Consider the following 14,065-nt stretch of genomic DNA (forward strand, 5'->3'; position numbering starts at 1 on the left):
AGCAACCAGTATTGCTGCTCCGGAGTATTGAAGCTAATAATAGAAATGAGAAACCTGTTCTTTGTGAGCTAAATAAAGGCAGACGAGACTCGAGAGAAAATCAGCTTCCACACGCACCCAAAGTAAAGGAGGTCCCGGTGTTCCTCCTGCTGATCTCTCTTAGCACCGGGCACTGCTGAATGTAAATAGGATCAGAGTTCCTGCGCTGTGCTGGGAAGAGCCAGTCCTAAGGCAGCTGATTTCCTCAAGCCGTCGTGCTTCATTAGTGGGCGCAGTGCTGAGGCCTGGAGGTGCTGCGTGAGCAGAATACTCAGCTGCTAATTCCAGGAAATACTCTTAGTGATGGTGCAGTAACACAGCACAAGTGGCTTTCGGCCATTGCTTGGAGGGCTGGAGCTTGTCTTGTGATGACATATCATTTGCAAAAAGATATTTGTTGCTAATCTTGTATTTAAGTAATTTATAGGTGTGTTGAATTCTGAATAACAAGGATTGGAGGATGCATTTCATATATGTTTCCTGGATCTGTTGGATAATCCTACTGCTTGTAGCAACATTTGGTATCAATTATCAAAAATCCCCAAGTGCGGATCTCTTTCCTGGGCAGCAAATCAAATGTGAACACAAGGGATGGTTGCCACGTGATTTTGGGGCTTCAGAACTAGTCTGATAGGTCCATGTTTTGTGTGTTGAAGTTTGTGGATGCTTCTAGGCTGATGCCTCTTCTCCATCCTTGGTAAAAGTGTGAGCACAGAATTCCTGGTCCTAAGTAGAAGAAATAGGCTCAGGAAGGGTATTTGCTCATTACCTGCTCCCTGGACTAGCTGATGTGCAGTTCCATTGCTGATGGGTTGTTTCTGAAAATGAATTAGCTCATATAGTGTGGTCCTGCAATGGTAGACACATCTTATGCAGGACATCATTACCCCTTCTGATTACTATGGAAATTGGAGGTTTCAGGCTGCATCAGCAAGAGACGCCTGGAAAAGCTATGTCACACAAATGGGAAATACAAAGGTATGCATAAATTAAGGAGTATTAAACTCCTCTCGAGTGAGAAAATGTACATTCAAGTGGCCTTGGTTTGCTATAGATTAATTAACCTCGGGATTTATCATGTTTAATTAAGCTACAGTGAGTTAAAGCCACTTTACTCTTGATGGAGAACATTCACAAGGGAGCTTAATTCCCTTTTAACCTTATGCAATGCACACAAACTTCATGTATCCTGTGAGTTTGCCCTAACTTTCCTTGGCGTTGCTTAGGTTTTGGAGACTTTGGAACCTGAAGAGTTCTCTTATCCTTTGGAATCCTGGCTCCATTTCTTAGGAGGAGCTAGACAGAATGGACTTGTGATCAAAGTGTAAAATGGGCACTCAAAATACGCAGTACACAAGGATTGTGTGACAGACTGCGGGGGGTTAAAGTCTAGATTTGAGAAGAAAAGTAAGGGCAAGAAGCAAAACTTTAAAACTTAAGAAATGGGGAAAATAAAAGTGAAATGGGGCTGTTAAAATCTATATGGTAATCTTGGGAAGGTCCTGCTGCTGGATTGTGGTGCTGTCTGACAAAGACTCAGAGGTTTTACAAGTCTTGGACGTGTCCAAGCTCCAGTTTTTCTATAGAGAACGATTGTGATGCATAACTGTGACTGAATTGCTTTGATAAATATCTTCATATTGGTTTCTTTTTTTCTCTTTTCTAGTAATTGCCCTTCATTTCTTGCTGCTGCTTTAGCTAGAGCCACTTCAGATGAAGTCCTTCAGAGTGATCTTTCAGCACACTACTTACCAAAGCATGTGGACAACGCCGATGGGATTATACGTAAGTACACCAGTGCATAACAACGTACAATTGTATGCGGTGTGAATCTTTCTTTTACACCATCTACCACAGTGTCCTATGGATAATTCATAGATTTTAAAGTCATCAGTGCCTTAAATGATCCATCTAGTCCGACTGATTTGGTATGAGATTTTCCCCACATTAGCTCCTGCTATCAGTTAGCTAAATAGGGCTGGACTTTAGCAACATCATTGTCCGTTGTGACATAAAAAGATTCATGAAGAATTTATCCCACTCCAGACAGCACTAGTGGCTCATTTCTTAGTTACAACTTTCTTGGTTTTGACTCTTGTCTAATTTCAACTTGAATTATCTTCTTACATCTTGTTCCTTTCTCCAGCTGTACTTGAGTCTTATATTGAATTTTTGCTCTTCAGACCAGATCTGTCACTCCTTTATTTTAAGAGCATCTCTATAAGGACTAGGACTGTATCTGGTGGCCCTGGATTTCTTGATAAGCACTTGCAACAATGCGTCCTGCTGCTTGCTGGCAAGCACAAGTTGTTCTTCTTCATCCTTAGAGGAAAGTCAGATATGTGTAGGAAGAGATTACTGAAAATAATTTAGAATTAAGTTTAGCTTTTACTACAGCTCTTTATTTATTTGTTTCTTTCAGCAGTGGGTAATGCAAACATGTTTAGTGCTGAAGAGGGAGATTTCCTTTTATCCATATATCCTTGTTAGCTATTAAGATTTTGGCAGCATTCAGCTCAAGGCTGTGTACTTTCCATGCGTTAAATAATTTCATAATTCTGCTGACTAAACAGTCTTGAAAAACTTTCTGGGATGCTCATTACAGCAAAGAGCAACGTTCATCATACTTGCTGAGAGGAATTCTGCCATTCCATCTGGAAAGTACTGTTGCCAAGCCACTTTGCCCATTTCCTCCTTTTGTGACTTAAAAAAGAAAAAGAAATGATTCTGGGGATAAGTAAGAAATCTAAAACTGGCTATTTGAAGATTAAGATTCTGGTGAATTTCTCAGAAGCCTTTGGAAAACTGAGAAAAAGAAAAAACATGCGATGGGTTCTTTTTTGTAGGTATTGCTGCCTCCTCCTGCTGAGCAGGTAAATGGAATAGATTTGTCATTGTTCTGGCTGAGCAGCCTTCATTAATTTCAAATTGAGATCTCAGAGACTTGCATAAATATTTGACAGTCTCCAAGGAAATGTTGACTAAGCCTCCACGCTGAATATCTAAAGAGTTCAACAATAAAAAAAAATCACACCCACAGAAATTTCCATTTAAATCTATTTAAATCTGTAATACACAGATGCAAACAGAGATTGGGTGGTATGTGTACGGGCTGTGTATGTAGCAGACACTAAAAATCTGAGTCTTCAGACAGTGTGTTGAGCTCACTTGTCATAATGAAGGTACTCAAAGATGAAATATACCTCTGCAGACTCATTGTAAGGTACTATAGTATGAGAATACAGAGGGAGAGGAAGATGGAGAACGTATTCTGGTCCATGGTTTTATATAAATGTTGCAATTTCACATAATTTCACACCAGAAATGTACAGGGTTTCTCTAACCAAGAGAAAAATTGGTTGTTGACTAGTCAGAAACCAGAGTTCTTATGATGAAGGTTTTCCTTAATCTCATCTCAGTGACGTGTCAAACCTGAGTTCTGATCCCTGTTGTCACACTGCCCGGATTTTCAAGAGAGGTCTTAAAATTTAAGTACTAAAAAGCAAAATCTGATCACTGGTATTCTCTTTACTCTGATTTTCCTCTAAACCGTGTCAGCGGTCTTTAGGAACAATAATGCCTGAGCTGGATTTCCCACTAGCTGTGGTACAATTAAGCACTGCCTCCAACACTAGGGATTTTGGAGCAGCAGGAGGGAAATGAAATTCTCCATGACACAACCACAATGACAGCTGAGTCAGCTCTGGCTCAGTGCTGCAGCATTAACGAGTGATGAGTAATTTACAGCTGTGAGGGGGTGGTTTGACTTTTGTGGGCCTTTCTCCTGTTTTAACCTCAGGAGCAATTATTGATGAGGCTGACACTACACATATTCCCTGCTGGGGAAAGGTATTTAGGATCTCAGCACAGCAAATCCATTTACTGCACTCTTCCTTTGGAGTCATGCTCTGAATTGTAACAGCTGCCTGACATTGAGGTGTGCAGTGTTTCCCATTATATATGCCCATTGGAAAAAGAAATGGAAGACTAAGTCTCCTGCTGGAAAAATATAATTTGGACACTTCAGGCTGTACGTGTTCCCTCTTTAAATACATTATTCAGCTGAGAGGTTTCTAGTGACACCGGTGGGAGTGGTACAGGTGTTATGGGAGAACTGATATGCATTATTGTGATGGTGGTGGGATGACCTGGTCATTTGCTTTTACTTAATTTTATTTTTTAAGGCTATGTGACCAAAAAGACAGGACTCCTTCCTTCTATAGCTTATTTCCAGCTTAATGATTGCTCTTGCAGATCAAGCCAGAACCAAATGATAATCAGCAGAACCTGGGATATATTTGCTTCTAGAGATCTTGGCCTCCAGATATAGCCCATGTCTTGTGCAGACCTCGTACTGAGATCAGTAAATGCTGCCTTGTAGGTTCTTTACAGAGTTCCTGAAAACCGAGAGGTGCTGTAGCCTTCCCTTTACTCCTTGTATATTCCTCTGTGAGGGATGATTGACATTTAGGGACTGCTGTTCAGCTTTGAAGATGTCTGGCATTGGTGAATGGTCAAGATAAAGGAGATTTTGATATGTTCTGCTTCTTGTTTCCCTTCCTTGATCTTCAGAATGACTGTAAATGCCCGACATTTCACATTTGAAGGTGACTATTTTTCAACAATGACAGTACAGCATTTTCTTAAATTTAATACCTTTGCAGTTTTCTCATTTGTTCATACAGACTTCTTTGACACACTGTTGATTCAGGAACTGGACAATTATATTAAGAAACTGAGAAGATACCTAGATGTGTACACTGCTGAAATAACTTAAAGTAATGCTATTATTTCTGCAGCTCATTATCTGTGTTGCCTCAGTTCTGCAGCAAGACATTGTTTTGAATGGGTACTTTGGTCTCAAACAGTACCTGGCTGTAATGGTTTGTGCTTTCTGTAAGTGATCCTGTGTGCCATGAAGAAGTCCCTGTTGGAGCTGCCATAGCGCGGCTACACCACCCTGTGCAGAGCTACACAGGGGATCAAATGCTGCAGGAAACGCATTGCTCTTCATTTTCCCAGTTCTGCAAATGAGTTCCCCAAAGGGATGGCAGCTTGTTTAAATTAAAAAGACAAACAATGAGCTTCTCACTGATGAATGCTGATTATGATAAGTTTGGCTTCCTCTTTTCATGTATCAGCAGCCAGAATTTCCCTGCTGACATCCATCTCAACTACTTGGCAAAAATGGTTTTGTTTCATCTTTGTAATGTATGCAAGAGAAAAACTCTCAATAACACTCTCAGCCTTTTATTTGTGGCTTTTGTTTTCCCCAGAGATCGAGACAGTGAAACTGGCCCGCTTAGTTTTTAGCAAACTCCACGAGATCTGCAGCAACTGGGTGAAAGAATTCCCACTCCAGCCGAAGCCACACCGCTATTATGAGACATCCATCCACGCCATCAAGAATATGCGGAGGAAGATGGAAGACAAGCATGTCTGCATTCCAGACTTCAACATGCTCTTCAACCTTGAGGTAAAGTGAGATGACGTGGAAGATAATGAATACAGTTGCCATTCATGGGGGGACTAGACAGTCTTCTACTGTGAAAATGAAAACCATACCTGTGATGGACCTGGGAAAGATTGAATGTCAGAGGGTAAGCCAGGTCATAACTGAACAAAGTTCAATTGATTCTGTAATTATAGCAGCTATATGACATGCAGTTTCTATGTAGTGTATATAGAATAAAAGAGCAACATCTGCTAAAATGCCACCTAACTAAGCACTGTGTGTATCTGCCCCGTCCTGATGTAACCAGACATGCAATGGCTGAAGAGGTGACCTGCTGTCATGCAGAAAACATGATGTATTATTTGGTGGAACTCAGGGCCAAACTTCCCTTCTGTATCAGCCATCAAGTGCTCACGCTTGGTCTTCCTTCAGACATAAAACTGGACACTGTAGAATATCAAGAAGAAACTGGCAAGAATTTTACCGCGGGAATCAGACTGCTGCATAATTGATTCTTTATTACATTCTGTCACTTTAATAACCATTTTCTGTGCCCTATCCAAATTCTTACCTTTAAATGATACTAATGCAAGCAGAGGCAGATGTTTCCTCTGTCTGTCAATTGTCAGCTTTCTTATTCCAATTTGTGTTGGAGCCTGTTACTTAAAAATTACAATGTACAAATACTCCAGTCAGTGAGATGGCTGTCAAGGTTGAATTGGCACTGACAGTGGGTTGGTGTGTTATATGTATGAATAGGCACAGGAGCTGCTGTCTCCGGCTGCAGAGCATTGTTTCTTTGTTTGAACAGATAAGGGGAAGCAGAGAAAACTTGACTCTAAGATGAGTGATTTTGCTCTACTTGATTTGTAAATGCAATCACATTTAATTATCTGATGAGCAGGTACATATGAGTGTTTTAAACATGGGCATCTAAAGTGATGTGGATTAGAATTAAAGAAAGAAGGAAAAGAGAAAGCAAGCAGAGGTTATCTGGCTTCACATTTTAACTGTTCTGGCATTTTATCCCTGGTGGATTTCAGTCTTGATGGAGACTTCACATGAACTGTATCAGATGTTCTTCTTCGCTCTCTGTGATTTTCATAGTCACAAAAACTTCTGCTCTATTTGATGGGAATGGCACTTCCTATTTGAACTGAGTGACTGAACTGTGGCAAATGGAACATAAGGAGCACTGAGAGAGCTGTGCAGGTGATTCTTGCAAGGCATCTGCTGCCATTTGCAGGTAGAATTCATTAGCAATGAAGCGGGAATTTTTGTCCATATTTCCCTTTGATGCAAGTGAAAATAGGTCTTAGTTCTTTGTTGTTCCAGTGGAGATTGCCCCTAAGTGCAGTTTAATGCTGGTGAATGCTCACAGAGGACGTAACATGTCTCAAGTTCAAAAGTTTTAAAGACAAACCAATTAACTGTTTGCACCACTTTCTCCTTCAGTTGTTTTCTCAATGTGTTTCCATTGACAGGACCAAGAAGAGCAAGCCTATTTTGCGGTGTTCGATGGCCACGGGGGAGTGGATGCTGCCATCTATGCCTCCATCCATCTCCACGTGAACATGGTCCATCAGGAAATGTTCCAGCACGACCCGGCAGAGGCGCTGTGCCGAGCTTTCCGGGTGACGGATGAACGCTTTGTCCAGAAGGCAGCCAGAGAGGTGACTGAGTTATAGGGGAGACACAGGCCTGACTCTGAAAGTATTGATTGACTTATTAAACAGAACAAAAATACAACCAGATTTGGGTGAATGAGAGAGACAGAACAAGTCTCTGGCACATTGGGCTATTGGACAGGAGCCTTGTTAGCAGGGGTGCACTAAGTGCTGTCAGCAGAGGGCTGTCCATGCAGTCCATAGAGCTGATCCCACCGGTGGTCTTCGTGTTCCATAAAACCTCACCCCATGCACTTCTTACAACATCCAGTTCATTAAGAAGGTTGCTGCTATTCTTACGTTCATATGCTAACTAGGTTTAGTCCTTGGGGTGTTGTGGGTTTTTTTTTTTCCCCCCCCTCATTTCTACAGTGTAAATATTAGCTTTAAAAAGCTAGAATAAAGTGATTGATTCCTCAGCCTCCTAAACTCATATAATGGCTGGGTTAAGTGGAGAACTTGAGATGCAGATAGGAATCTGGCATAGGAAGTCAACTAGCACAGCAGCAGATCTCACTAGCTGAGTCTGGCTTCTGAAATGCAGTTCCAGTTCAAGGCAAGTCCCAGGGCAAAAATTAGTGACTTGCAGTGGCTCTGAGGGGCTCTGAACAGTCAGAACAGTAGGAAAAGTGCTGCCCTGTTTCTCCTTGGGAACAGGCTGCGTGCACGTTAGAAAATCAATACGTTCTGTTCTTGAGTTAAGCAGGAAAGTGTTTTGAAATGGTTCTCATTGTCTTGCTTAAAACTATAGGCTTTTGTTTTTTTTCCCATATAGAGCCTGCGTTGTGGAACCACCGGGGTGGTGACTTTCATCCGAGGGAACATGTTACATGTGGCTTGGCTTGGGGACTCCCAGGTTATGCTTGTGAGGAGAGGCCAAGCTGTGGAACTGATGAAACCCCACAAACCAGATCGAGAGGTGAGAATGGTCTGTTTTAAGCACACCTGGGCAGTGTTTGCCGTGGAAGCTGACAGGGGTCATCGTGATGTGGGATTCTGGGACACTGCGTGTCATTTTCTCAGTGTGTTTCAGAGAGGCAGAGTGTTCCAGTTCATCTGATTTGGTTGGAAGTTAGTATGAATTTGTGTGCAAACCCTTTGCTCTCATCTCAAGGGGCCTGCAGCCCTCACCCCACTGTGTTTGTGAAAATGCCAGGTACTTGTTGAAATGTTCAGAGGGAAGTACCAAGAGCTCTATTCAACCAACTCCCATGTTGTCTTGATGTTTAGGATGAGAAGAAACGCATTGAGGCACTTGGTGGCTGCGTGGTCTGGTTTGGAGCCTGGAGGGTGAATGGGAGCCTGTCAGTCTCCAGAGCTATTGGTAAGAATGGGCTTTAATTCCTTTTTCTGCCTTGGTTTTTTTTTAATGCAAACTTTTTTGTAGCAACCAAAACATGAAATGCAGCTGAAGACAGAACTTCTATATTTGCCTCTAGTTTGAGGGGCTGTTCCGAGTAATTTCTAGCCTGAGGAAGGGAGAGCCACTTGCTCCATGCTGTGTTAATTAAAGGTCTTCCAGATGCTGCAGCTGCAAACCCACGGTCTTGTGTACGTGTTGTTTTTCCACAGGGGATGCTGAGCACAAGCCATACATCTGTGGGGATGCAGACTCTGCCTCCACTGTACTAGATGGCTCTGAAGACTACCTCATTTTAGCCTGCGATGGTTTCTATGACACGGTCAATCCCGATGAGGCGGTCAAAGTGGTGGCTGACCATCTAAAGGAAAACAATGGTGACAGCAGCATGGTAGCACATAAATTAGTGGCATCCGCTCGGGATGCCGGTTCCAGCGACAACATTACTGTCATTGTGGTATTTCTCAGGGACATGAATGCAGCAGTCAGCGTTAGTGAGGAGTCGGACTGGACAGAGAACTCGTTTCAAGGTGGGCAAGAAGACAATGGGGAAGATAAGGAAAACCATGGAGAATGCAAGCGACCGTGGCCCCAGCACCAGTGCTCGGCACCTGCTGACCTAGGCTATGAAGGACGAGTGGATTCCTTCACTGATAGAACTAGCTTAAGCATAGGGTCCGGCATTAACCCGTTTGATGATCAAGGTTATTTAGACCTGACAAAAACAGAAACTAGTATGCCTAATAGTGCCAAATACCTGCCACCAATTCAAGTGTTTAGTCCTGGTATACCAAAGAATGCAAGTTTGATTAATGGTTTAACAGTGAAGAACGAGTCACCAGAGAGCACATCAGCATTGACCTGTGGACAGAGCAATCCCAGGGCGTACGGCTCTCCTCTCGGTTTGCATGCTGCAGGGCAGAGCATCTACAGGGTGAAGGGTTTAACCCCCATCTTCTTTGGGCTGGAAGATGAACTGTTCAAGTCGTTGGGAAAACGAGTTGCGTTCTTTCATTTCCATAACGGGAAGAGGCGACGAGGAGCCAGGCTCAAACCAAAGTTTCACACGCCGCTCTTGGCTCTTGAGCCTTCCCATAGAGAGGGGTCGGGGCTGCCCTTGCCTGTCCGACACCGTGGTAGCACCAAGCTGTTGGTAAGACACTCCCCGTGGTGGAGGCTGCCTAGTCCTAACGCTTACAGTGAGAGCATGTTCTTGACACGAAGACAAAGTCATTGTATACCAGATGCATACCTTCATCAATGCTGTAAGATGTAACTGCCTCCCTTGTGTTTCCCCTTCAGACTCCCAAAATATAGACATTCCCAAAATAAAAAAAACTGGCATCATCAGGAAGCAAAAAAAAAAAAAAAAAAAAAAGGTAAAAAAAAAAAAAAAAAAAAAAAAAAAATTTAAAAAAAAAAAAAAGTGGGCATTTCAGAAGTGTGCTCCAGTCCCCTGCAAAGCTCCAACCGTGTGTAAATAGATCTTAGGAATTAACAATTCTAGTTGTTTCGGTCTCCACAAGGATTGCTGGTGGTGCCAGCAATGCCACAGCCACCCGCACGCACAGTGTCTAGTCACACTCACCAGTGAAAGCTGAATAGCTGGGTCCTGGGAACAGACATTGGGAAGGAACAGCCCTTGAAACTGCAGGAAGGTGAACCCACCCGAGGTGCATCTATGGAGCAATATGTCGAGAAAGGTTCTGGTTTAGAACTATTATTTTTTTCTTAAGAGTGGGGAGGAAGTTTCCATAGAAGTCCAGGGTTGTGTGGGTTATTTTGTGTTCTGCTGTTCTGCTTTCTGTTTATTTCAGGCTATCATTAAGATGAATCAGAGAATTACATCCACTTTTGCAGGTAAAAGACTAAAAGCCATACAGGGTTTTACCAGGTAACTTAGGAATGGACAAACTAAGCTCCTGCTACTCTGTTCTCAGACTCCGATTGAGGTACAGACTCATAATTTACCTATTTTTTTCTTGTAAGATAAAATGTGGAATATGAAGAAAACTGTTTTTGTAGTTTTTAAAGAAAAAAGAAATCATTTCCTATGGCTAGAGGTGCAGCATAGGGAATTTCGTATATTTCTGGTGCTTTTAGTGGCATTTTTCTTGTTTGTCAGTTTAGGAAACTGTTCTCAGTTAGTTTTAAGCAAATATGATTGTGCTTCATGCTTTGAGCCAACCTCTCTCCACCGTAACTTCATCTCAGGTCTTAAAAGAAACCACATCTGTGGAGGTGTTCAGCACAGTCCTGCTGTCACTCAACAAGGCAGAGAACGGCTTGCTAGGAACAACGAGCAATTCAGGAGCTGTTGGGTGTCAGTGATCATTTCTAGATGGCAGTGGCATAATTGAATGCTGTGTTGCAGCATGAAGGACAGTCAGAAGCTGTGTCTACAAGGAGCTTTAGTGCTGCAATTTGATGCTTTCCACAATGTGTCCGAAGGGCTGCAGGAGCAATCCAAAGCAAATGGAGATGCCATGGATGCCTACGAGCAGGGGATGTGCTTGGGGTTCAGTGCAGGAGGTAAAACTCAATGACAATCCCCAGCTCTGCTTTGGTCAGACCTGAATTCAGAAGGACAAGGGAGGGACGTCAGCAGACCTTACACTAATTAGCAGAGTGCTGTTGATCAAACCGCATCAAACAGCACCCACCAGCTCTGCCCTGCTCTTGAGGGGATGTTCAGCCCTTAAGGGAGCACTGGATTAGGACGTAAGCAAGCAGGCTATTCCCATCAGCTCCACTGAACAGGCATCCAGTTACTATTATTTGTTACAATAAGACATTTGGAGAAGTATGAATAAATAAGTCTGTGTGAGCATTTATTGTACAATTCATATCATTTAGCGGTAATAATTTAACAATAGTATTAGTATTTAGCTAGCATTTGCAAAGTATTTTAATATTAAGTAGTCAGGAGATTATCCAACACAAAGAGATGGCAAGGTTTGAATTCTGCCAATTTCTGCTTCTTCTGTCTTTGATGCACTATTTTAAAAGCAATTCTGTCAATAGCAAAAAGGCTTTGTGAGCAACCAGGAGTTGGAGTGTGGCTTCAGATTCCTTTGATCTCATTCAGATGTTTTTCTTTTTTAATCTTGTGGGATCATTGGCTCTTATCTGTCATCTTAGTAAGCCTTAGCCATTGTCTGCGTTCTCTTTAGCTGCAGCATATGTTCCAAGTCACATTTACTAAGGAAATTTGAGAATATATGCAACTCTGGGGCATCTCTATGGTGCCTTTGTTTTAAATTATTCACAGTAATAATAACGCATTGAAAGTCCATCTTAGAGCTGACTCGTGTGTCTGAGAGGATGGTTGGTGTATAAGTGCAATTCTTTGTATGAGTACATCAGAATGAAAAACCATTATGGATGACAAAACTTCTTCCCAGCCTGCCGGAGCAGTTGAAGAGCACTGGACTGCATGTGTGCTGTTTGGGGAAGGTAATAGCTTTTTAGGTGTGGATTCATCAGTGATAACTGCTACTACTCGTACCATTTGTCTCGCTAGGCGAACAATCTGCCATCGTAGTTCCGGTGTGGTCAGGTTAAAAACAAAAAACCCCACCACAAACCATTGTATAGATAGCAAGTGTTCATTTCTTCACTAAATGCATATTTATAGAGTAGATAGGAACCATTTGTAAGGTAAGTCCTTTAAAGTTCTATAATATTAAAGTAGTGGTTATTGGTCTGATATATGCTGCTCTTGATTCTACACACTAGACAAAAAAAGCAGTGCTTTGTGAAATGCAGTGTTTTCTCTTAATGCCACTGGTGATAGGAAGTAGTTCTCTTCAGTTCAGAATCCTGTGCCCTTATTTGCTGCTTGCTCACGTAAGCAATAATCCCCCTCTAATGGTATCTAAGTGTTCTGTATCTCGTACTTTGATTGTCTATCTGGTGACGATGTAAAAAAATATTAGGCTAATATAAAAGTATTTAATTGTATTTATTAACTGTTGATACTGAGATCGTCTGTGACCTGTGTTTTGTATTTTTATCGTGTATCTTAGTAGTGGTGGAATTTGTATAACAAATCTTTCCAATAAAGAGCTGAAGTATCCCTTTTCCGCATCAACACAACCCGCATCAGTTTCAGTTTACGTATTGAGCGTGTCTGCACAACTAGGAGGTAGGTAGTGAAAATGTTCCTTCTTGAATCCACGCTGGTTTTGAGCAATGGGCTTCAGGCTGCCTGAAGCTGCTCCAAACTCGCTCGTATTGCTATTCACTGTGAGTGCTAGAGGGGCTCCTCAATCCCCGCTCTGACAAGTTTCCTGTGCACGCTTTTTAAATGTGCAACTCAGAGGAATGCCTGCGTTGCAGAGAGCAGTATAGCACCAGACCAGGGAGCTGTTAACCCACGTCGATTTGCACTAAAGGTGGGTGGAAACGCATGTATGTAACTTTTCTTTTACCTAGAAGTGCCATCAATTGTCCTTGCAACTTAAAACCATTCAGTATTTGATTTAGATTGTGTTATTAACGCTGAAGGACAATGTCAAAGCAGACTAACTTACGCCACATTTATCGTGGTGCGCTGTCATAGAAACTCCACTCTGTATTTGGAACACTGTGTGTCAGTGAGAAATGCATTGTCCTATGGGCAGATAAGATGAGGCATAATGAAACCCATGTGTAGAGAAATGACTGCTGTAGTTCAGGTCCGCTCTCTCTTCACTAAATCCTCCTACCCTGGCAATGGTCTGCGGGAAAAAATACGAGAAAGATTGGTCTAAATTAGGGGCTGTTTCAGCACAATTTATTCACTCAGCACTAGTCCCATTAACAAAGCCATTAAAGGGGATACCCCAGCTTTGTTCACGCCTGTAATTTAGGGCAATCTTTCTTTAATTCATACCTTCTTTACAACAGCAACAAAAACTTCCTACCCTTGTATCGTGCAATAAGTAATAATGAAGCACCAACACAACCTCCGAATGTTCATATTCTTCTCCAGTCCCTGATAATCAGGCGATCGCACTATAATACTTGCCAGCATTAAAGCTAAAGAAAAATATAAATCCCACCTCTTAGGGTCTAGTACAACTATTGTATGTCGCAACTGCATCCTGTTAGTGGTTCTTTTGTTTTTTGTTTTGTTCTCTCCCTCTCCTTCACTCCAGAAGAGATCCTGAAACGGGAACAGGGGAAGCTGGCTGAGCCCAACCTGAGGGCCTCCATGCGTAGACAGCCAGGTTGTGGGTCAGCTGCAGCACTGGGTGCTGCCCTGGGTGCTCCTGTCCATCCGTCTGTAGTACCTGTTTGTGAAACTAACATGTTCTTTATGCCGTGAATAAATCAAAGCTCATCACTTAGCAGTGTCGGGACTTTCCCTTTGCACTTCTGTTCTACAGTTCACATATGAGTTTATAGTTATAACCATGTATTAGTCATCCATATTTTATTTATGAAGCTGTTTATACAAAAACTGTTGAAGTTTTACCAATATCTTAATAAAACAGTAATTTAAACCACGCTCCAGCTAGTCTGTTTCTTTAAAAGCTAATAAAGACACCTCACCCAGAT

The 14,065-nt window shown here is 42.2% G+C and overlaps 1 protein-coding gene across 1 annotated transcript; it reads left to right on the forward strand.

Moving 5' to 3' along the window:
* Positions 1-1,664: 1,664 nt before the first annotated feature.
* Positions 1,665-14,015, forward strand: PPM1E (protein phosphatase, Mg2+/Mn2+ dependent 1E; the record flags this gene model as incomplete). Its single annotated transcript, XM_015880615.2, has 6 exons — positions 1,665-1,824; positions 5,316-5,515; positions 6,979-7,167; positions 7,937-8,080; positions 8,392-8,485; positions 8,734-14,015. Coding segments are annotated over 6 exons (1,851 nt in total), but the record flags the coding sequence as incomplete, so codon positions are not given.
* Between the last annotated feature and the right edge of the window lie 50 nt (positions 14,016-14,065).

This window comes from Coturnix japonica, chromosome 19 (genome assembly GCF_001577835.2).
Source record: "Coturnix japonica isolate 7356 chromosome 19, Coturnix japonica 2.1, whole genome shotgun sequence".
NCBI classification, from domain to species: domain Eukaryota; kingdom Metazoa; phylum Chordata; class Aves; order Galliformes; family Phasianidae; genus Coturnix; species Coturnix japonica.